At 37.2% G+C, this 21574-nt stretch overlaps 4 protein-coding genes across 11 annotated transcripts; 1 reads left to right on the forward strand and 3 right to left on the reverse strand.

Moving 5' to 3' along the window:
* Positions 1-119: 119 nt before the first annotated feature.
* LOC100648646 lies at positions 120-17266 on the reverse strand. 3 transcript variants are annotated; one of them, XM_048410330.1, is made up of 21 exons: positions 16684-17266; positions 15411-15976; positions 14334-14444; positions 13871-13962; positions 13392-13484; positions 13198-13301; positions 5656-5720; positions 5283-5442; positions 5071-5213; positions 4626-4830; positions 4378-4539; positions 3775-4305; positions 3534-3709; positions 3301-3450; positions 2946-3228; positions 2665-2874; positions 2451-2601; positions 2151-2373; positions 1935-2064; positions 1747-1867; positions 120-1671 (listed from the first exon to the last, which is right to left on the reverse strand). In XM_048410330.1, the coding sequence occupies exons 2-21, from the start codon at positions 15974-15976 to the stop codon at positions 956-958; spliced, it is 4392 nt and encodes a 1463-aa protein (XP_048266287.1). In that variant the 5' UTR covers positions 16684-17266; the 3' UTR covers positions 120-955. The 3 variants fall into 3 exon arrangements, with proteins under 3 accessions (XP_048266287.1, XP_048266288.1, XP_020721121.1); XM_048410331.1 differs by having other exon boundaries at positions 13874-13962; positions 16331-17266; XM_020865462.2 differs by having other exon boundaries at positions 16331-17266.
* On the reverse strand, positions 5889-7408 carry LOC100649342. The gene is made up of 2 exons (XM_003398984.4): positions 7060-7408; positions 5889-6721 (listed from the first exon to the last, which is right to left on the reverse strand). Exons 1-2 carry the CDS (start codon positions 7122-7124, stop codon positions 6391-6393), a joined length of 396 nt encoding a protein of 131 aa, XP_003399032.1. The 5' UTR covers positions 7125-7408; the 3' UTR covers positions 5889-6390.
* LOC100649104 (electron transfer flavoprotein beta subunit lysine methyltransferase) lies at positions 6603-12956 on the forward strand. Of its 3 annotated transcripts, none has more exons than XM_003398982.4 (4): positions 6603-6737; positions 8827-9128; positions 9615-10073; positions 12253-12956. In XM_003398982.4, the coding sequence occupies exons 2-4, from the start codon at positions 9080-9082 to the stop codon at positions 12588-12590; spliced, it is 846 nt and encodes a 281-aa protein (XP_003399030.1). In that variant the 5' UTR covers positions 6603-6737; positions 8827-9079; the 3' UTR covers positions 12591-12956. The 3 variants fall into 3 exon arrangements, with proteins under 3 accessions (XP_003399030.1, XP_020721125.1, XP_020721126.2); XM_020865466.2 differs by lacking the exon at positions 6603-6737 and adding an exon at positions 7651-8146; XM_020865467.2 differs by lacking the exon at positions 6603-6737 and having other exon boundaries at positions 8779-9128; positions 11296-12275.
* Positions 17267-17402: 136 nt separating the features above from the next.
* LOC100648526 (protein-L-isoaspartate O-methyltransferase domain-containing protein 1) lies at positions 17403-20610 on the reverse strand. Of its 4 annotated transcripts, none has more exons than XM_012313818.3 (5): positions 20376-20610; positions 19017-19346; positions 18817-18951; positions 18490-18741; positions 17403-18391 (listed from the first exon to the last, which is right to left on the reverse strand). In XM_012313818.3, the coding sequence occupies exons 2-5, from the start codon at positions 19321-19323 to the stop codon at positions 17478-17480; spliced, it is 1608 nt and encodes a 535-aa protein (XP_012169208.1). In that variant the 5' UTR covers positions 19324-19346; positions 20376-20610; the 3' UTR covers positions 17403-17477. The 4 variants fall into 4 exon arrangements, with proteins under 4 accessions (XP_012169208.1, XP_012169207.1, XP_020721129.1 ...); XM_012313817.3 differs by having other exon boundaries at positions 19993-20609; XM_020865470.2 differs by lacking the exon at positions 20376-20610 and adding an exon at positions 19592-19974.
* Positions 20611-21574: the final 964 nt, after the last annotated feature.

Below are 21574 nucleotides of genomic sequence, written 5' to 3' on the forward strand. Positions count from 1 at the left end.
TCGCTCCTGTATTCCCGATTAATTTCAATCTTTTTACTTTCCTATACACGTTTATATTTAAATTTATATTGACAAAATGAAAAAAACGGAAGTACAAAGGGAAAACATGGAGTTTGAAATAGTCTGTTCTATAAAAATTTATTCATGTAGCAGAAAGAGAAACACGAGATGTGAACATATCTTTAATGTAAAACACTATTTAATGGATGGAATGTAATGAAAAAATGTCTTTGCAAAAAGTTTTTTTTTTATAAACAATATTCTTTTCTAGAGACTACATCTAACAAGATGAAACAGAGTATAAATGTTCATAAAACAGAGAGAAACAGGGGGAGTGACAGATTGTATCTTTCAATCTTGTTTAGTTTAACATACTCTAAGCGTAATGTAATACTCTGATAATGCTAGGTCTTCGTTACGTGTTAAAAACATTAAGTTAAACATCATTATACATGAGGATAATAATAACTTTTTTTAAAAAGTACCGTTGTTTATTCTTATAAACTTAAATTTGCATGTTTGATAAGATTGCATGTTACAGCTCAAATTTTTCCAATCCTATACTTATGTGAATTTCGTAATCAAACAATAAATTGAAAAAAGATTAACTTTTGCATTTAGTTACAATGGTGCTGTTCAGTCATAAAATTTGTCTCTTTCTCTATGTTGTCTTAGATATCCAATAATACATATTTCTCATATATAATAAATTATTATATATTCAACAATTTTATACTATAATAATAAAAATGAAATCATTAGCAAATTTATTCTGAACAGCATCGAACTACAACGTGTTCTTGAGCCAATTTTCTTAAAATAATTCCTATTTACCTTATCTAAGCACATTATTAAACACCATAAATGATATAGCTATCCATTAAACATTATGGTGAGGGTATGCTTCCTAACAATCTTGAGCGGTGAACCGATTTCTTTCAGATTATAGTCAGATTTATGTTCCATCCGCGGAATGGGTACGATTCAGCAGATAGTCAAGATCATGTGCAATACGATCCAGCATACCACTCGTTGTAGCCTCGCAGTTTGTGATCACGATTTCAGGTGCCTTTTCTTCCCCATCAGGTTGTTTACGTTCCGTAGTATTAGCAATGTCAGGAATGACATTCACATGGTCTCTGCTGTTTAGTTCCGTTGCTGACAGTAATTCGACGTCGTTCTTCACAGCCAAGGTTACATCTGGCATTGCGCTTAAGCGCGATTCAACGTCAGCGCTACACAGAACTTTGGCTGAGCCCTCTGACGAGGGATTGTGTGCGATAAAGATTTGTCCTTGAGACTCCCTATATTTACCAAATTCCCGGAAACTGCAGCACTCGCTGGCGCCATATGACGCCTCGTTCATGCAGTGCAATGATCGTGGGGAAAACACGGTATCGAACACGACAGCTTCTTGATACTTTCGTGGACTAGTGCTATAATTTTCCAGGTTTATATCGTCCGAGTGATCGATGCGGATCTCTGGCAGGAATCTGCTGGTGACAGGGACGGAAGGTTTCGAATATGAAGATGAGGACTCGTTTATGAACTCGCGCATGTCTATACTACCCGCTGCAATCCCGCGAGCTTCTAAATACGGTTCACCGATACTTAAGGATGATGATGGCGGAGCAGTATCGTTCTCCACCTCGGCGCCGCTCTTTGAACACACTGGTAAGGAGATAAATTCAATTGATTTATTTTTATACTTATTATTAATAAGTTGATATAATTTTCATAAATTACCTTTGATTGGCTCGGATGTTATATCCTCTTCTGCATCTTGTTTCCACTTTAATTTTCTTAAGATTACATCGACGGTAGTTAATTCGCCGTTCACGATATAGATTATCATTATAACAAAGCCCTAAATTTATGCGTGTCATCGTTAGATATTAGATTTTTAATTGTTTCAAATTACTAGTCAGACTTACCAAAGCAGAAGAAAGAGAAGCGAATATGTAATGAAAGATGATAGAGGTAGAATTTATATAAAAGATGGAGGAGGCTTCCATTGCAATGACACCGCAAATAACTATGGCAGCTCGATGAAGCATTCGTAGTCTGAAGAAAAAAAGGTTTCAATTTTTCATCATATCATTATCTTTTAATTCGTATGACTTTTAATCGTATGATTTAACCGATTATACCTGGCCTCTATTGCTTCCTTTTTCATAACATTCTCCTCGACAAGAACATGAGCCTTGTGCAAGATTCCCAAATACAATAGCACAAATATGAGAAACATCATCGTTGCGCAAGTAACAAAAATATTATAAACGCCGCTGCCAAAAATTAACCACCATGACTCATGTCTCCAACCAGTGCTTTTGTGTGTAAGTTCAGTACTTAATACAGCCAAGATAGGGACACCTACATTAAACAAAAATGAGAAAAATGATAAAAATCTATATTAAATTTTAATTGATTTTTAATATAATTTTCCGAACCAGTAATCACTGCTATGACAGTAGGTTGAAAATGTTGACTGGATCGAATTTGAGTTAGACCAGCATAAATGATGAGAGCTTCCGATATAGGCGCTGACATACCAATCAAGAGGAAAGCTTCTAAAGTTATCGCTACGATCGCATAGGAACTCTAAAATAAAATAATTATTATCGCAAAAAGTTTCTGAAGTCAACATGTACATACTTGAATTACCTCTGGTAAGTGATTATACACGGCATAAATGAAAACAGCCATTGCTCCAACCAAAGCACCGCAACACTGAAGCTTTAAAAAATTCAACCAATTACGATTTTTCCACCAAAAGGTTCCGAGGATCAAAGAAGATATAAGACACTGTGCCAAACAGCTACCACATCCAAATATCACGATAAATGTGGTTTGTTCCTTTTTCGCAAATACTACCTGCATTGAATTATTTCTTTTGAGCTATTTCGTAATTCGAAATAAAATATTTATAACTTATCTCAACTTACCCTTACAGCACGTGCCGTTAAAAAAACTGCGAAAGTTCCGCTACTAGGGCAGAGACAATGCGTTGTGGCATCACCTGGCGAAATATTTGCGATACAGCTATTGAGATCCCAGGAACCTATAACATCCATAAGGCCGCAAGACACATTCCATGAACTTGATTGGTTTTCTATGTGTTTTAGCTGTAGGTCTACCCAAATCTTATCATGTTTATCCAAATTGAAGGCAGGTACTGCCACTGTGACGATTCGAGAATTAATACGAAATTCCAGATCTGTGCCATCGCTGCGAATAAAAAGCATTTAAATTAAACGGTTAAAACGTTAAAACGTTAAATGTAGGATTGCTATTGCTTACTCCAGTTCCTTGACATACGTGGCTGGAAGAAAATGAGACATATTCTTATAAACAATTACTATTCCATGTAGAGTGTTATTAAACTTTACACCACGTTGTCGTTTTTTCCATAACCGTACTGTCGTTTTGTCATCGTACCAATTTGGGTACCTATTAAATGATAAGCGAAATATATAATTACGTAATTAGATATAATTACGTAAAAAGAATGTTATTTAACAAATGTTAATTACATGGATTCATCTATAGGGATTTGAAGAGAATGGGTAATACTATCTCCATTATGTTGTTGTAATTCTTGAATGTCTACCACTAATGAAGAAAGAGGTAAGTGCTTGTAAGGATGAGTAGCCACATTACACCAATGCACCAGGCTTCGTTGAGTTATTTGAAGAAGCAATAGAACTTTCTGTAAATTGTAAGCATTATGTATTTCTCTTATTCGTCAATTAAATTCTGATTAAATTTCTATACCTGTTGGCTTAAGATTGAATTTTTGTCGTCTAGTATTCGACTAATTATCTGTATCAAAGCCTCTATAGAGACATGTAAATCATATGGATTAACAATATGCTGATAACGCTCTATTTCCGCCAAGATACTCAGGATACGATCACCTTCGCCAGGATAGAGAGGCAAGCTACGCGATTGTAGAATTTTCCAGAAGATAAAGATCGTTCCAGAACCAGACGTGTTTTGATATCCTAATGTTAAGCTTTTAAACTTGTTATAACGTGAAACTAATGGTTCAAACAAACAAAGAGAAAAATCTGGAGTTTGCCATTCAGGAGTGGTAGCATCTTTCATCGAACACAGTCTGGAGACTTTCTTGCCTACAAAATGTTGAGGACATTCTAACAATGCTTCAGATCCAGGAGCAGTATCTGGCCAAATTAATCCCCAGGATTTCCCCCTCAAGCAAATTGGTATTAATGTTCGATTCACGACTTCCACGCGAACGGACATGGACTTGTCTGCTACGTTACAGGTATATATCGCAGATTTCTGAAAATATAACACGATAAACATGCAAGAAACTTAAACCTTTAATATCAATTTTAAGGATTTAGCGAATACCTGCGCGTTTGTAATTTTTAATATACTTCCAGTAGGAAATAAATCTTCCCAGACCTCGCTACCAAGTTCTAGCTTCAACAGAGCTTTGTTTTTCGTCCAACCGAATCCTATTCCAATATTGGGCACGTTAGGTGTCATACACGTTAATTGTATATTGGTTCCCTGCAGAAAAGACCGGTTTAGAGAAATATTAATCAATTTAATCAAACATTATTTCAATTTAAGTCCATAGCAAGTTTCAAGATTACCTTGTCTATAGTAGCGCTCATTGGCATCACTTTTACGTCTGGTTCATCTTTCACATCTACGTAAATACTCTTACATTGCTGCACGCCCCAATCGACTATTTGACAAGTGTATTGACCCGCATCAAGTAAAGTCGCTTTTTCGATGGTTAATATGGATGTGTGTAAATCGGAACCATCGTTGGGAAGATGTCTATACCAGATTTCCCTAAACAATGAAAGCTACTCTGTCTATTAGCTTGTCTAAACGTTAGCTATAGTCTGATAAAAAATTAAATGATCGTTCAAGGTCACTGTAGAGTATATTCCCATCGCTTTATCTAGTTACCCTATGATCTGGTTTCTGATTACCTACCGATTACATGCTTTTTGTTTACAGCAAGAAGTGACTTTAAAAGGTTTATATCATGGATGATATAAACTTTGATAATAACTCTTATTTTTTCACCTGATGGCTTTATTCATGTTCACCAGCATATTGTCTTTGTACCATGTGAAGTTTATGTTATAACTGCCTTGAGCAGCGCAAGACAGAACGAATTGATCTCCCGGGTGAATTTCGTGTTCATTTCCTTGATTCAACCTGAGACTCTAAAAAAGATGTTGATCGAGATAATTGAAATCTATGACGAGTACTCTAACAAGATCAATGATACGTACCTGCAATTTAAGTGCAGGCTTTTGTTGAAAGGTAAAATGAGTCGATTCGAGGGATATCTCGCTGAGCCGTCGACGTTGGACCAATTTGTTGAGGGACTCTCGAATTTTGTCTCCATCCTCAGAGTTTCCAAAAAAATGGAAAGTGATTTCCGATGTGGGTCTACATAATGGACGCGCAAACCATGAGAAGCTATTTTGACTGTTTTTATCTTTTTATATAATTTTTTATTACATCTAAATATTTTTGTTTTACTATCTAAGAATAATTTATAGTAAAATATGTCCTTCATATTTTTGTATAATGTGTCTTTCTTTTTATTTACGGTCTCGATTAAAATGTAACTGAACTCTATTGCTTAATGTACCTACTCACGTCACGCTCAGGATTTGTAAATCCTCCATGGACGAGATATTAGAATTCCTTAAATACTTTGTAAGCTGCGAAGAAATTGCAACGTATTAAAAAACGTCGGTCGAACATTTCGAGGAGATATCGAACAAGAAATTACAGGAATAAATAAAAACAAATGTTTTTTTTTGATAACATCTTTATGTATTATCGCAAAATAATCATTGAGTAAAGTAACAACATATTCTTCCAAAATCTAACGATTACAAAATAATTATATTCTTCGTCTTCTTGTTATGTTCAATAATTGTATGGTAATAAGGCTGCTCGTATATACACATGTACGAACATGTACATACATATAAACATATTATATATATCCGCACAATCCATGCGATACTTAGTTTTGTATCGCTTATTTTTTCGAGCGAATATCACGATTAGAACCGTTCATTGTGATCGAGATGTACGCAGAAATACAATAATTTCCATCTTATCTCTAGAACGCTAATCTTGTCTGCTATCAATGCCGCTCTACTCGGCTTCAAGCGTTGGTTTTTGCAAATCATGATACACGAACGCAAAAAGTTGTTTAATAAGCTCCATCTGTGTTTCAAAGTGCCAGTGCTGAAGTTGCTATCTCTGTGTCATCTTCCCAACATCCAACGACTCTTCTTGAAGGTTCAGAGCTTCATACGATTGTGTGACTGCATCCAGTCGAAAAAGAACTCGTTCTTGATAGATTAGCACGTTTTAAATTCACTCCGGAGTATCTAAGAAATATGGATCGTCGTTGGAGATAAGAACGCAGGATAAGTCGCCGCTTCCAGGACATAGATGATCTCGTATCCTCTCTCTGGATACTCTCAACACCTTGATCCCCGTCTCGCGGCAATATGCTTCCAATAGTATTATCTGCAGATGACTGGCGGAATCCATATTAGCGTCGAACGGCACGAGGCAGATAGTACCCTGGCTGTTCTCGCATTCCTTGGATGCCAAGGCTCTTAACGTCGGTAGCATACCGCAAGTTATTGTGCTTCTAGGATATCTTGGCATTTCTTTCTGTTCGATCCATGATAAACTGCCACTGAAAATCAATTGAGGTTAGTGCACCGAGATTCATACTATTTTGTCAACTTTTTAATCAACGAATATTCGACGATACCGAGGGAAGCTTGCAACAACAGATCAAACGTTAATTTCTGAAATACGTTACTTTAATGTCTACTTCTGAATATGACCTTTCATTATTAAGAAGTGTAACAATTGGGAATAACGCGCAAGAATCGTAATCAACAGTTTCGCAAACATTTCTCGATAAAGTTGCAACGCATTCCGTCGTAACGTGGTCGAATTAATCGCGAGATCGACTAACATCACGCGTCATCTAAAAACGTAACGAATGTGAAAGATGAAAATTTATACCTGTCAGTCATCGTAGATGATGCGTAGGATTGTTTTGTACAGCGTAAGTTTTGGCAACGCGTCATATCTCTGAGTATCTGTTTCTGATTGCTTTTCGGTTTGCCGTTTCCTGGCGCGACTCGTTTGCACACTTCACTGAACGTTGGAATTTTCTCGTTTTTGATAGCCAGTTTATAAGAGGTAGCGTACACTTTCGTTGGTGATCCACTTATTCACTGATCAATTCTGGGAACCTGTACGTCGGCACGCACGAATCGTCTTTCCGATACAATCTTATGCAACAGTGAAAGACTTTCACGATCGCTTCCGCATAAAGTACATGTACCGACACTATAACTCGATCGAGGTTTCAACACGAATGACCTCGATAGCCGATACGCGCCGCTTTTATAACGATCTTGCCCCCACCGCCACCTGTGCTATATATCTACGGGTATTCCAGATAAGCCATGTCGAGTCTGTGTACACAGAACGGAGCTTTTTATCCAAGAATTGGCTGCGACAGCTTTTACCAGGAAATGAAATAACTCGAAGGGCAAAGCTAACGAAAGCTCAATGATAATTTTATTTATAGGTTAAAATCTTCTCGTTGTGAGAATACGGGCGTGGAACATTCTCATGCATATGACAATAATTTATTTACAATTGGAATTTTAAGGAAAAATTTTCGTTATCAATTTTTCTAAAATTGTTATATATTCCTGACAAATTTCACAACGTACTTATAGATTAGAACTAGCAGAATGCGTCGTGTTGCCATTAAATTAAATCGCGAACATTCTAACGTAATAATCCATGTAATTGGTGAAAGAGGAAATTGCGTACAATCCATACGAAAGTAGCTACGAAAGTAGTTACGATAAATAATGATTTTAGTTACAAATGCAAAGTTTAGGCGTCATATTAAAATAATGTCCGGGTCAGGAATTTCGTTTACGATCTCTGTTCACGAGAAATATCGTTTGCCTGTATTGCATACGATCTAGACAAGGATGAAACAGCAAGGAATTTTAACTCTGGAATGGAAATCTTAACTGGTGAATGAGATAGCGTTTTTTCCGTATGCATAGTGGCATAACCTTGTCAAGTACGTATGTATTAACTTTCCAGTGACGACTCTTCATATTCGAAGCGACATAAAAGTAAACATTTTTGTTATCGTACACGGCCACTGGATGTGATAGATACCATGAAAAATTTGTTTAACAAGTTTCGCATCCATTTTCCTCGACAGGACGTCTCAGGTCAATAGCATGTGCTTCTATCATCGTGCATGATGCAAACGGGTTGAATCTTGTATCTCTGGTTTCATCAGCCTTGCGATTCGACAGATTTGCTGATAATCCAGGTGGAAATCTACCTGAACATCGCGGATTGTCGAGGGGAATTTCAAAAAGTCGATACCTCGCATCTGTTTTGGTCTGTCCCCTATTCTATCTGTCTCTCACTCCCGTACATTGATCCTTTCGCTTTCTTTGTCCCATTCATATACGTATTATATCGTTCTCATTTATCTCCAATCGCTTTTCATACCGTTGTATTCCGTAAAAAAAACACGAGTGCGCTAAAATTAGATCGATCCTACGTAATGATTCTAATTTCAACAAACTGAAAAATTGATGCGTTATGTAATCAATTGGTTATAACCGTTTCATAATGATCAGTGACAGATGAATTTGCTATTTTCGAAATTGGAAAGGTTTTACCTATCTTGAATTTGGCAAACTTTTAAACCTTTTTGTTGATCGTGCGATTTTTCTTTTTTAGTTTTGCAGAATATGGATTGAAGAAACGATCGGTCAGCTACCTCGGGAACGCGCATGCGCAATCAATCCACCGGGAATTCCGAACCTCTCGGGCAAAAAATCGCAGACTATAGCTTCGAAAAGAGGTCGATTCTTGGTATATACGCAGCTCGGATATATCTACTAAGAATTAACTGATCGCGGACTGTTCCGCACATATAAACATTGAGAACGTTGCGTGGATCATGCATAAGACCGATTAGGATTTTATTAAAATGTCACGTGTTATGCAGGCATGGAAAAAGAAGGCAAACGCTCGATTTGGTACGTTCCAAGATAGTACGTGCTTTGGTTCCGTTTACTTTCGAAATAATGAATGAAACGGTGACCTTGTGGGATCATCAATCACCGAACTTCTCAAGCTTCCAATTTCTTCTTATTTTATATATTTCAATTCAGAGTTGAATATTAAATTCGGATCGAAAGGCTTTTGTTTTCAAAATGTGGTGTAATCAACACCACAATTTTCGCAATTGAAGTTTCAACCTGGCGTCGAGTTTTTTAATCGTCGCGATCTTATCGGTTCTGAAGAAAAGAAAAGAAAAAAGAGAAAGAAAGAATGAGTATTTCTCGTTACGAGCGATAAGATCGTAATTTTCGTTATCGTTCTGCAAATGTAATGTTTTATCGTTTCCTAAGATTCTCTGAAACGTTTTTATATCAAAAGAGTAAATAAAAGTACGAGATATTATTAAAACCTCGTCGACTAACGCTGTCCAATGAAAAAAAATATATCGTTTGTCTGTTTAGACTGCCGGACGATCGAGAGAATAGTATTTTTTTACGAATCTTTTAAAAGAACGATTTCCAAAAATTTGACGGGCATCGGTATCGAGAAATTCTGTGATGGAATCGCTGAATGTGATTCAGAAGTAGTGCGTGCCATTTTTGAGCATACTGAGATTGTTAGGAGCCATATGACGCCAGAGATCCAACTATTTCTTTTAACTCCCAACTGTAATTTATACCACACGCAATACGAAAGAATTTCGGAGTCGAAAGGGATAAAGAGAAGCGTTTTCTTGGAACCTTTTTGGTCGATTTATTGGCCAGGTGGCCAGGCTCTCACTAGATTTGTACTGGACGAAGGAAGAACGCTTTTTGAATCCTCGAAGGAAATTTTGGATCTTGGAGCTGGATGTGGTGCCACCGCTATTGCTGCAAAGCTCGTTGGCGCTGACAGGGTTATTGCCAACGATATCGATAGAGGTTCGTATAATTTCACATAAGATAGTCGCCCATACGATTCCATGCATATGAAGAATGTATATCATTAATATTCTGTATTTTCCATCAAACGTCAATGAATTTGCTAGAAAGGAAGTTGCGAATTGGAAAATAACGATTAAGAAGCGATAATGTAAATTTCTTAGTCGCTTGGAAGTCCATCGTTACTTAAAACGGGAGGAGCAGATAAAATCGCGTTGTTATGTATGAACGTCTCGTGAGAAGGAATGCGCGGCTCGTTTTACGTTTCATACATTTCCTCGTTCGGGATCAGCGGCATTAAAATACAATCGTCGTGTAGACGGTACTGTTCACAGACATTCCGCTACCGGGGAATTATTATCATTATCATTGGGAAACGTTGAAGCAGTTTGAAATATTTACACGAGCAAAGGAAATTCACTATCTACATGGGGAAGAACCGAGTGCATTGCGCTCGATAGAACGAGTCGAGCGAGTCGATGGAAATACCCTGTAGAAACAGAAAAAACGAAAAGACGCTGGTAGAATTGACGTCACTTGTGCACCTGCTCAGGTAGCCAGAAAGCAACGTAGCAACGTCTGGATTCGGATGCCAGATTTCTAAACGGTCGATGCAAAGTTGTACGCACTCGTGCTATATAATATAGCCGCTATAAATAATTTGTGTAGAGCCTTTCTCATTGGGGAATAAATTAGCAAAGACGTAATAAGTAAAAGTACAAGTTGTAGAATAACGTATAAAAAATATGCAAAGTATCGATAGGAGTGGTATAAAGAGGATGTGGAACTCCTTGGATAAACGTAAATGTCGAGGTCAGCCCAAGGCCACGCACATGTACAATTTTAATTTTTGTATGCGAAATATTTGAGCTTAAAACAGGGTCAATGCTTTTTTTATTTCCAAGAAAGAACTAGGTAACCTTAACGGTGTATCGAATAAACTGAAGAAACTTCGAAGAATCGATGTCACGATAATATTCCGACCTGTGATCACGTTTTCCCTTAATTGCATCAGCGTGTTTCTCACGTGTCGTACTTGGAGAACACGAATCGATAATAAAGTAACTACCGGTATTTACGTTACATTAGGCGATACTGGGAATTCATTTCATTTCGTATGAATGAAATTTCCATCGGTAACTTTAGTATTCAATCATTCAAAGTATTCGAACTTGAACAAGGTTTTATTGAATATTAAATGACTATATTTCTCTTTTCGTAGCGGTATCAGAAATCGAGAACCGTGTTCCGAATGGTTACGAGGAAAATCAAACATGTGGGTCACACCACACGGTATTCCCCATATCACGGAGGTACGAGCGCGAAGGGTCTGGTTCTGTTAGTACGTCAGTGAAAGGTCTTCCATTTCTGGGTTCTACGTCCGTTGCATTTTAATCGCCCCTTCGTGAGCCAATCGAATGTTGCTGACTCACCAATATCACATTGTAATATGTACCTATTAACGCGATATTTCCATTAATATCTCACGCGGCTGGAAAATTATGCTAACAAGCTGCGTGATATCGTACTTCTACAGACGGAAGGAGAAGAATTGTGCAAAGAATCGGAGCAGATCAATTTTTAACAAGAGAATGAAATGACCTATAGAACATTCGAAAGTTTCAACGTACTTGCATCGAGTCGTGAACTTGTAATCCAATTGTTTAGGCGAATCTATAGTCGCGATATCCTCGGCTGCACTCGACCTTAGAGGTCGCACTTGACAACGGTAGATTAATGTTACATTAACCGATCAATCTTCTTCAAGTACTCTACACGCTTGCTGCGTCTTGATATCGGCTCGGCGATTTCTTTTATCTTATCCGAGATTTGCAGACACGTAATGCTTTAGTATCTATTAGCGTACTTATAGTAATTGTTTGATCGACATGTTTCATTCGAATGATTTCATCGAAATGGATTATCGTTGCTAAATTGGCGACTGCTCCGTTTAGAAGCATCAATGGAACAGTCGTTGATGGAAATTGAAGCGTTGCTACTTTTACGTAATATCGCTTGTTCGAAGATTAGCACATGCCTGGAATTTTACGTAATCTCGATATGTTCTCGTTAAACGGCTATAAAAGATACTGCTCGTAAGATTTATCTTATTATTTGCCATTATAAACATGTTTATATAAACATTCTACCATCTCGATATTCGTTTGTGTGATTTCAGTTGCATGTACAGCTATTTCCATGAACGCTATTCTGAACCGCGTGAATGTCAAAGTGTCTCGACAAAACCTGTTATATGAATTGCCCGAAAAGACAATCGATGTTATTTTCATTGGAGATATGCTGTACGACGCAGAGATTGCTGCTACTTTAATTCCATGGCTCGAAAAAGCGCGCGATAATGGGACGAGGATTTATCTAGGAGATCCAGGAAGACACGGTCTGACGGAGGATTTGAAGAAACGTCTGAAAGTTCTGAGACATTACCGGTTGCCAGAGAATGTACAGAAAGAGAATTACGGTTACGACAGTTGCAACGTTTGGGAGTTCTGCGGATAACGAGTAAACGATTATATAATACGTCGAAACTCGGTATACCTATCTTTGACTCGCTATTACTGTTGCAGTCACGTTTATATATATATAATCATATTGCTACAGTTACACGTGAAACGTACATATATTCATTTGTCATGCGGTGACAATAACGCCATGGGTTTGATTTATGCAAAGTGCTAAGAAGATTATGAAACGCCGCGATAAACGTGATCATAGCGAGCATTGCCTGCTGCGTGACTTGCACATGTGCTTCACCTTATGTATACAGTAATATTTACGTTTGTTTTACGTACAGAGTAATGTTCAATCATCGCTATTTGTAATATGATTATTTATCTGATGCAGTATAATACAATGTTTCGTTTACTTGCCTGCCTCTTAAGGCAGAGATAGAAGGAAAGTCGATCCTTATCTCCGGCAAAGGGAGAAGCGGAGGCGAAAGAAAAGAAACAGGGTTACGGCGCAAATTATTGAGAAAGCCGATTGGATGAAACTTATGAAGAAGAGAAAGATTTTTTCTGGCACACGAGTGGATATCTCTGATTCGAGTAAACTCGATAAATTCCATAGTAACTCTATACTACTTTCCCAGATATTCTTCACTCACCTGTTTGCCGACGTAGGACTCTACACTGCCGTGTTGCGTAATTAGCCCAGACTTCAGGGATGTCACGTTCGACAATTTGATTCTGCACTCGTATCTCGATCGATCTGCAAGCGTTTCCACGGATTATTTCATTTCCCAAAAGTGACCAGTCTCAGGAAAATGGACACAGGTGGCCAAGAATGAAACGAACTTACTGTTGTAGATTTTGGTGCCATTTCTACAAACGCATGGTTGTTGCTCCTCTTTGTCGTAAGGGCATTGTATTATGCAATTCTCGAGCCCGCATTCTGCGAACAAGCATTGGCCTCGTGTGTATTTGTGTTCACATATGACTCATGCGGCGCGGTCTCTGCGCGAAACATGAGTCATGGGAATGTTATCCGCGGGTGTGTACAGCGAATACGGTAGGCCTCTTAAGCTTTATATCAATTAATTAACTGGCCTCATCAACCTACATCGTGCGTATATCAAATGCATATTAAATGCAAATGAAGCTTTTTTTTTATCAAATTCTCTACATTTCATTTCCATAGCAACAAATTTTTGTAATCGTACAAATGCATTGATTTGAATTTAATTAATTAGTATGTAAACGATATAATAAGTACAATGATTTGCAAACAATTTTCGTAGTCATTGTACATGATATAGCTAATATTAGGGCAAACCCTACCACCATCCACGGTATCCAAAAGGTGAATCTCACAGTTACGGCCGACGTAGCCATTGGCGCATTCGCAGGTCATTGCTTCTGCTCCAATTTGCCTGGAACAGTTCGTAACGACTTGGTCATTTGTCCCTTGACACTTATTCACAGAAGAGAAAGAAGTTTCCTTTATAACAAATCGGGAAAGTTCGCCTTTTCAATTTAGAAGGGTCAACGACGCCGGGTAGCTTATTGATTTATCTACGCGATTGATCTTCTTCTACTTGGTTTGATACTTCAAGAGAAAAGCGCAATTTCACGTCACCAGTGAAACGGCTATGCCTCGTTAAGATTGCCTTGACCAATGTCGCGTAAACATTTCCGCTATTAGCTAAAATTTCCTTAATCCACGCTTCCTTTAAATTTCATACTTTAGATTGTACTATCCGACTTCTTTGCAGAGATAAATTTGCATAAATAATCTTCGTACTTGCAAGTGCCTTCATTTTGGCAAGTAGGATTCTTCCTGTCGTCGAAGCAGAGGGGTCCTTGGTTACAATTTTTCCCGCTGAAACCCTCGAAACAATCGCACCAGAAGCTCCTGCGAGCAAATAACAGCGGACCGTGTTATTTGTGCACACGTAACAGATCGAGGACACAGACATCCAGGAATAGAGGGTAAATTAATGGGGACACGAGTTTCATTAATGATTCATGAGCTGATATGATATCGTCCAGAATCACCTTATTGCTCTGTTTGTCATTTGCGTTGGAACTTTCCGAAATTATTTCGTGCGATAAACGATCACGAGGAAAATCCAGGTCCTCTTCTATCATTTGATATGCTTTTTTCTATTTTTAAATTTACTAAAAAAAGAAATCTGTTCCAAAATATGGAAACGGAAAGATAAGATATTCGTGATCATTTATTTACTTTTCTTCCTAACTCGAGAAGTTCTACAAAATGAAATTTTCAAAAATTGTCCGTAAACTGATCGCTTGCGAAGCTCTAAACGCGTGTTTCACGAAGAGATAATTCGCCCAATACAAAAGCTTTCGTTCGAACTTATATGAGAACAAACAGGACGATCCTAGTGGATGATAAAACAACTCAATTGGGTTTCAGAGGGGGACCTGTTTGCGGCGGGATAATACGCGTTTTAATAGCTGTCGAGAAGGCCATTGGGACAGATACAATGGATCTACTCGCACTTCGAAAGTAAACTGCCCAGTGTTTGTATCTGAAGATGTTCATTCGTCATAAGTATACTATTTGCTCTTATATAATACCTTATAAGAGACATAAATAGCAAATAGTAAGGAATTAAAAATACATTGTATAAGGAATAGTGGACAGTTTTACCGTAAAGATTCATAAAAAATATTAAGAAACTTATAATGAAATATCATTTAAAAAAAAATACTACAATACTACGCATTATTTACAGATTATACAGTGAAACGAATTATACGTCATGCGATATATAATAAAGTAGTAATTTTTAGATCTTCCCAATACATCAAGGACGTAAGATCAAAAACAGAAAGGAGAAGTTGAGAAACTCACGTATAGTCTCCAGACACGAGGCAATTGCCGGAGTAGGAGCAATGCTGGACGGAGCAGCAATCCGAATTTGGCACGTCTTCGGTCATCTGATACGTGACATTGAACCCGTACACGTCCAGCAAATTGTTTAAAACTCGTACGTGATTGCCCTCGAGTCGATCGAGCTCGAACTCGATGACGAGAAACGGTCTGAACGTTCTAAACAATTTGTATTGAAACACGTTGCCCTCGGTGATCTCTTTTATCAGACTGGCGCCAAAATTCATACTCTCCGATTCGTAGTACGCGTACTCGGTGAAACTGAGTCCCTTATACACGTACACCTGCGTCAAATAGACGACGATGGAGCTGTTAGTCGCTGGAATATCGGAAACATCGATCACCCAGCGACACTTAATGGGCACCGGAAAAGACCGGGGAAAATTTGGGGTCTGAATCACTCCTCTCGGTGCCGTCAACCGGTTACCGCACGACACCTCGGTCGTCGTCGAACCTCCGTCGATTAAGGTCAAGTGAAATAGAAAGGAGAAGCTGATCACCATGGACTTCATCCTCGAGGAATGCATCTAAGGAGAAAGTATTTTGAATTTAATCAATGAATTTTTGTTTATGACGAATCTGACAAAATTTCGACAGCGTTCTTTCATTGAAGGTTTATTGTATTTTTGACACTGGCATTAAAACGAATAACTTTCATCTCCATTCCATATCCTGTTTATAAAGAAGCATTCAAGGAAACAATAAAGCTTCGTATGTGTGAGGGGTTCCAAAACTGAGAAAAATTGATGTTCATGGAGCTGTGAAGCTTGTTGTTAATTGCTCGTTGAATGCATATAATAGGAGCAATAAGTATCTTTGGTGTATGGAAACAATGGAAACAAGAGAGCCGTTTATCAAATGAACAACATCCCTCTACTTACATTGAGGATACAAAGAAACCAGTTCTCCTCACCAATATTCAAAATGCACTCGTTCCTTATTCGATCGTACCATTACACAATCACATTTCGTTTTCATACAACACTCAAAAATTGTCCTCACTCTCGGCTCGTATCGTTCGCTGCTAGTATCCATAAATTTAAAGGGACACACAGACATGATATCATACGTATCAATAATTCACCGCACAAAACAATCTATAAAGGTAAAAAAAATTTGTACGAATTGAAATTATCCTAGTTGAACGATACGAAGAGTAATATAGGAGGGGTAAGTGGTCGAAGAACGCCGAAACATTCTGATCGATCTTATCTGTTTCCTCCAGGGCGATTACCAATAGGATCAGGAGTCTGCTGACGGTCGAGAATGTTATCACGAACGTACGAACCCGCGATCTGCCGGGCAGCTGGGCGTTAGCCCCTTCCGCACAAGTGATCTCTTCACGCGCACCCTCAGTGCATCCCTCGTTCAACCATTCGTGGTCTTATTGTCGGCTGCTTCACAGGGTTACTGACAACCCCTGACGGACGTAGGAAAGTTTGTATTCATATTTGTTGTTGGATTGCATGATTGTAGATCGTAGAAAGAATAACAGGAACATAGACCAAGGAACTGTTCATGTTCGGGAATCGGATTGTTCTTTCAGAAGGTTTAAGAATTCTGTGTATGTATATGTGTGCATTAAGATTTCTGGGGAAAAAGAAATAGTAGGATTATATTTATGTAAATATCGATGGATATGTGCATGTGAAATATTTTTAAAAATATTGGTGATTATTTACGATGATATTCATTTTCATTTTGTTGCGTGATTATTTATGTAATGAGTAGACTACCAACTCACAATGAGGTAAATAAGAGATAAGATAAGAATAGATAATTATAATGCTGATTTAAATAAAAGACAGTATGGATTTCTGTGTCATGCACTATTTTGTTCAAGGACTTGTTAGGTCTCGGCTTGATAGAAAGAAAAGCAAAAAAAGATATAGAAAGTAACATCAGTGATTATTCCATGTAAACTATTGCGTAAAATCAAGTTATCTGTATGTGTGTATATATATATATATACATATATTTATTTATTTAAATTAGATTAATATGATTCGTGTATGTAATGTACTTATATTACAGCTTACGATTATAATTTAGGTACAACTTTGATGAGAAAGGCAATGGTAACTCATGTATTTTCTCTTTCATATACGTAGAAAAGGCATTACTGTTCACGTAACGAGCAACTATTATTTCTTGGTCACGGGGGCTATTGGAAGGATCGATGTCCATCGGTTCCGCCATGTCCGGAGGATCGACAGGTTCTGAGTCTGACTGACTGGTATTTGATCTAGGGCTATTATCTTCGTTGCTTAAGTTTACGTCTTCTACGATACCGCTGTCTGTTTTCTCCCGTTTAGCCATTTTTTTACGCTGAACAAGAGTCTCGTCCTGTTCTGTTTCGCTATCACTTTCACTTATATTCAACAACGTTTCAGTATGTTTGAGTAAATTCAAATAGGTTTCGCTAACATTGGTGAAATTCTGTACCTCTGCTTTATTCTCAGGTTTTGCTTCTGTCGAATTGGAAGTAGTCTGTACATTGCTTGATTCTTCTGTCCGCGAAACGGACTTGTTACTATCCGAAGAATTTTCAGGATTTTGATTGTTCCAGTCAACGTTACCATTACTGTTTACTACTTGCCAATTCTGGCTTTCATTCCTGTTACACAGTACGACAGCCCGTACTGGAGAAATTGTGTACAGATCTCTAGGATCGGTGTCTACACTGAGCAACACGCATACCCTTCTCGTAAATTCATCATCTTCATCTGACGCTGATTCATCTGATACCGATTCATCAGATTCTCCCATCACAGGAATTACAAATCTTGTTAAAGTTTGCTGTGGAGGGCTAAATCTTCGACGTTCTAATAGAATTACTTTTTTCGTTTCCAGATCTTCGTGTTCCTTCCATACATTTGTCCGCAAACACCACCTAATCTTACCTCTGCATAGTTCTTGTAAAGATAATGGAGCACATTCAGCTGCAATACACACAAATAATAATATAAAATGATTTACAAATATTACATTTTTTATCTTGTTTTAAAATAATTATTTTAAAATAAATAAATATACATACGTAAGTGGAATAATGTTTGCTCTGAAGTGGTAGGCACGACTAACGTTGCGAACGATACGGGAAGCATTTTAAAGTGTAACCAAGTATCTTCATCTATTCTGAGTACACGTAGCAAATGATCTTTAAATGGCATTACGAGGATACCTCCGACACATACAAATTGTTTAATAAATCCTTCGTAATTTTCGGGACATGCTGCACCACAATATACTCTGTCATACTGTCTACCAGGTGCAACATTCAGACAATTCCCTGTTAAATGTATAGTTACATGACTCTTTTCTGTTCTCACAGGAGTCATATATAAGTAAATTCTTTATGCATCACCTTGTATAAAAACTGGTTCACAAAAATCAAATTCATCCAATGCTAATGACTTCTGCTTAAATTCTTCTAGTCGCTCATACGCATAATTTAAACAATCTTCATGCAACTCAATGCCATGATTTGTTCCATGTTGGTCTAAGAAAGGCACAAAGATATCACGAATATTCTATATTGATCTAGTAAAGCAGCAGTGTTCTTACTCAATATGAGTCCTGCCATTGTACTGAGATAACCAGTTCCTGATCCAAGATTTAAAAAGCTCAATCCTGGTTCCAATGAAAGACTTTCCATCACCTCGCTATATATACATGGTGCAGATAAATGAATGTTACCATGTTTCCAGGCAAGATCATTGTAAGCTCTCTCTCTGTGAGATGGTAAAACATAGTCTGCTCTATCAATAGCTCTAAATACTTGTTCTACTTTTCTTGTTCTTATATATCCGGATTTCATTAAGTTATCAACTAATTCATCGTTATTTTGTCCACTGCTTACAGCTGCCCCCATTGTTACAAATTTACAAAAGATCTCTGCAACAAAGATTCAATATGTTAATTAAATATTTATTGTATTTTTAAATATTTTTGCACTTATATAAACATATTAAAAGAACGTACTTTAAATATAATTATATTTTTGTTGCTGCTTATATAATAGTTATTATTTAGTTACTATATTGACAACTTTTATTGGTGTACTTTTAAAAGCAAAGTGGATTTATATGGATATAGTAATCGCAACACTGTATTGTTGTTTGACTTTAAAAATAACTTACCAGGTCAAAGTATAGTATATTATTTACAATTATTAAAGTTCATATAAATATGGATAATGTGATAAATAATAATCTACCAAAATATATATTTATCTGATAAGAATGAAATTCCAATACCAAATATATTATTTTATTATGAATACGATAGCGAATGTGTGTGTCTACTTTTACGTGTTAAAATATAACATGATAGAATTACGTCAACGTGCGTTGCACATATATACATACAAAACCGAATAAAGTATATATTTAAATCTTACAAAACGGAAAGTCGTATTCAATAATAATAAGATAAATTAAATAATAAATTATGTATTCGTATAAAATAAATATCGATACTACAAATTTGAGAGAAATGCACGTAAAATTTTCGCAGTGTTCTCGTCAAAACGTTCCCTTACCAAATGAAAACACTATGCTCAATGACAGTGAATAATGGAGTCGATGCTAAGTCGGAAAAAAATCTTTCGATGCCTCGAGTTAGCTTATTATAATGCACACAGTATCACGCATCGTAACATATTTTGCGACAAGAGACTGGATTTACTGCTTATGTCTTCTGTTTTGGTAAGTACAACAATCCATCAAGTCCATCAGCTGATAGAACAAAACACGAATTGTCTCTACGCCATTGTACGTTTCCAACTATTCTATAACAAGTTACATGTCCACGGACAAGTTTCACGGAATAAAATTCGATCAATTATGAACATCATCCTGCTCCTTATTATCTTTCCGAATTTTTTCTCGATCGCACAAAATACTTTTTCTATCCGTTTTTTACCTTTTCCCTCAAAACGCGTATGCGTGTTAATCGGCCTTTTCGAAGCGTATGACAGTGCCGTCGCCACGGGTGGAGCCCCTTACCACGGTCGTATTCACAGATATGGCAACTCTCGTGGCGAGGGTAAAGTTCGTAATGTTATAAGGTGTGGTTTACAAATCGGTCGCTAGCCATGGAGCGCTACGATCTAGAGGTTAATGAAAGCAATACACTGGGTGTCTCACAGTTTAGTATGCAATCTTCGTCAGTGTGTTCTATAGGTAGAGATAGGACTAAAATATCATGTAACAAAAAGTTCATAAATGTTTTATTAAAAAGTTATAACAAAAATATGAAACGTAAAACGATACATACTTATGCATACATTTCGAAGTGTCATTCGCCTTTATTAATGCAAAGTTAATATCGATGTGCTATTGAATTTGCTATAAACTGAATTTCATAACGATTTTGTCTTACTTCTTTATAGCATACGTTTATCCTCGTATAGTAGAATCTGGTAGAATCATGCTTAAGAACAGTAAACATATACGTTATACATATATCAACACGTTAGAGGAAGATAATTTTGTCATAATTTTTTAATAAACCATTTATAGATTTTTTGCTATATGGCATTTTAGTCTTATTTTTACCTATTGAATATACCAATAAAGTTTATACACTAAAGTAAAATACAGAACATAGTAAGGCATACAAGTCACACTCCTGACTTGAAGCGCCTTGTTCCTTAGTGGACAAACTGACGTTCACTAAATTCACTAATAGCTTTGTTGCCGCTACGGGAGTTGTCAGATCTGTGTATACTACCGTGCCCCTTACACGGCTTCCGTTTCCCCTCCTGCCATCATCCCTATAAGACAAAGAGGGTTTAGAGAGAGATCTCCGATGAGATTTCGTCCTTCTTCTAGCTCTCTCTTCAAACAGAAAACAATACGCGGGAAGTGTTTGTATTGGGCGCGAGTCTATAGCACAGTATTAGCTAGCGTTTCTGTACCATGGTAACGAAACTCGAGTGAGAAAAGACTCTCCAAGCTCCGAAACACAGCTTGGACACCACTGGCGTGTAACATCGAGCGCAAGCGTTTACGTACTCTTTGACATATGTTTCTCAAATACGTAAATATGTATGTACATTTATATGCGTAAATGAATCTATACTTACATATACATATAGATTCGCGCATATTTATAATCAA

This window comes from Bombus terrestris, chromosome 11, assembly GCF_910591885.1.
Source record: "Bombus terrestris chromosome 11, iyBomTerr1.2, whole genome shotgun sequence".
Classification (NCBI taxonomy): Eukaryota; Metazoa; Arthropoda; class Insecta; order Hymenoptera; family Apidae; genus Bombus; species Bombus terrestris.

Coding starts and splice junctions, on each gene's coding strand:
- LOC100649104 (XM_003398982.4), top strand. CDS start 9,080: ATGTCACGTGTTATGCAGGCATGGAAAAAGAAGGCAAACGCTCGATTT. Junction 9,129..9,614: donor GAAGGCAAACGCTCGATTTG/GTACGTTCCAAG, acceptor TTGTCTGTTTAG/ACTGCCGGACGATCGAGAGA. Junction 10,074..12,252: donor TGCCAACGATATCGATAGAG/GTTCGTATAATT, acceptor GTGTGATTTCAG/TTGCATGTACAGCTATTTCC.
- LOC100648646 (XM_048410330.1), bottom strand. CDS start 15,976: ATGCATTCCTCGAGGATGAAGTCCATGGTGATCAGCTTCTCCTTTCTA. Junction 13,485..13,870: donor TTTGGATACCGTGGATGGTG/GTAGGGTTTGCC, acceptor GCTTGTTCGCAG/AATGCGGGCTCGAGAATTGC. Junction 5,443..5,655: donor TTACAAATCCTGAGCGTGAC/GTGAGTAGGTAC, acceptor TCCATTATGTAG/ACCCACATCGGAAATCACTT.
- LOC100649342 (XM_003398984.4), bottom strand. CDS start 7,124: ATGACGCGTTGCCAAAACTTACGCTGTACAAAACAATCCTACGCATCA. Junction 6,722..7,059: donor TCATCTACGATGACTGACAG/GTATAAATTTTC, acceptor ATTGATTTTCAG/TGGCAGTTTATCATGGATCG.
- LOC100648526 (XM_012313818.3), bottom strand. CDS start 19,323: ATGGGGGCAGCTGTAAGCAGTGGACAAAATAACGATGAATTAGTTGAT. Junction 18,952..19,016: donor AATGGCAGGACTCATATTGA/GTAAGAACACTG, acceptor TGCCTTTCTTAG/ACCAACATGGAACAAATCAT. Junction 18,392..18,489: donor GCAAACATTATTCCACTTAC/GTATGTATATTT, acceptor TGTGTATTGCAG/CTGAATGTGCTCCATTATCT.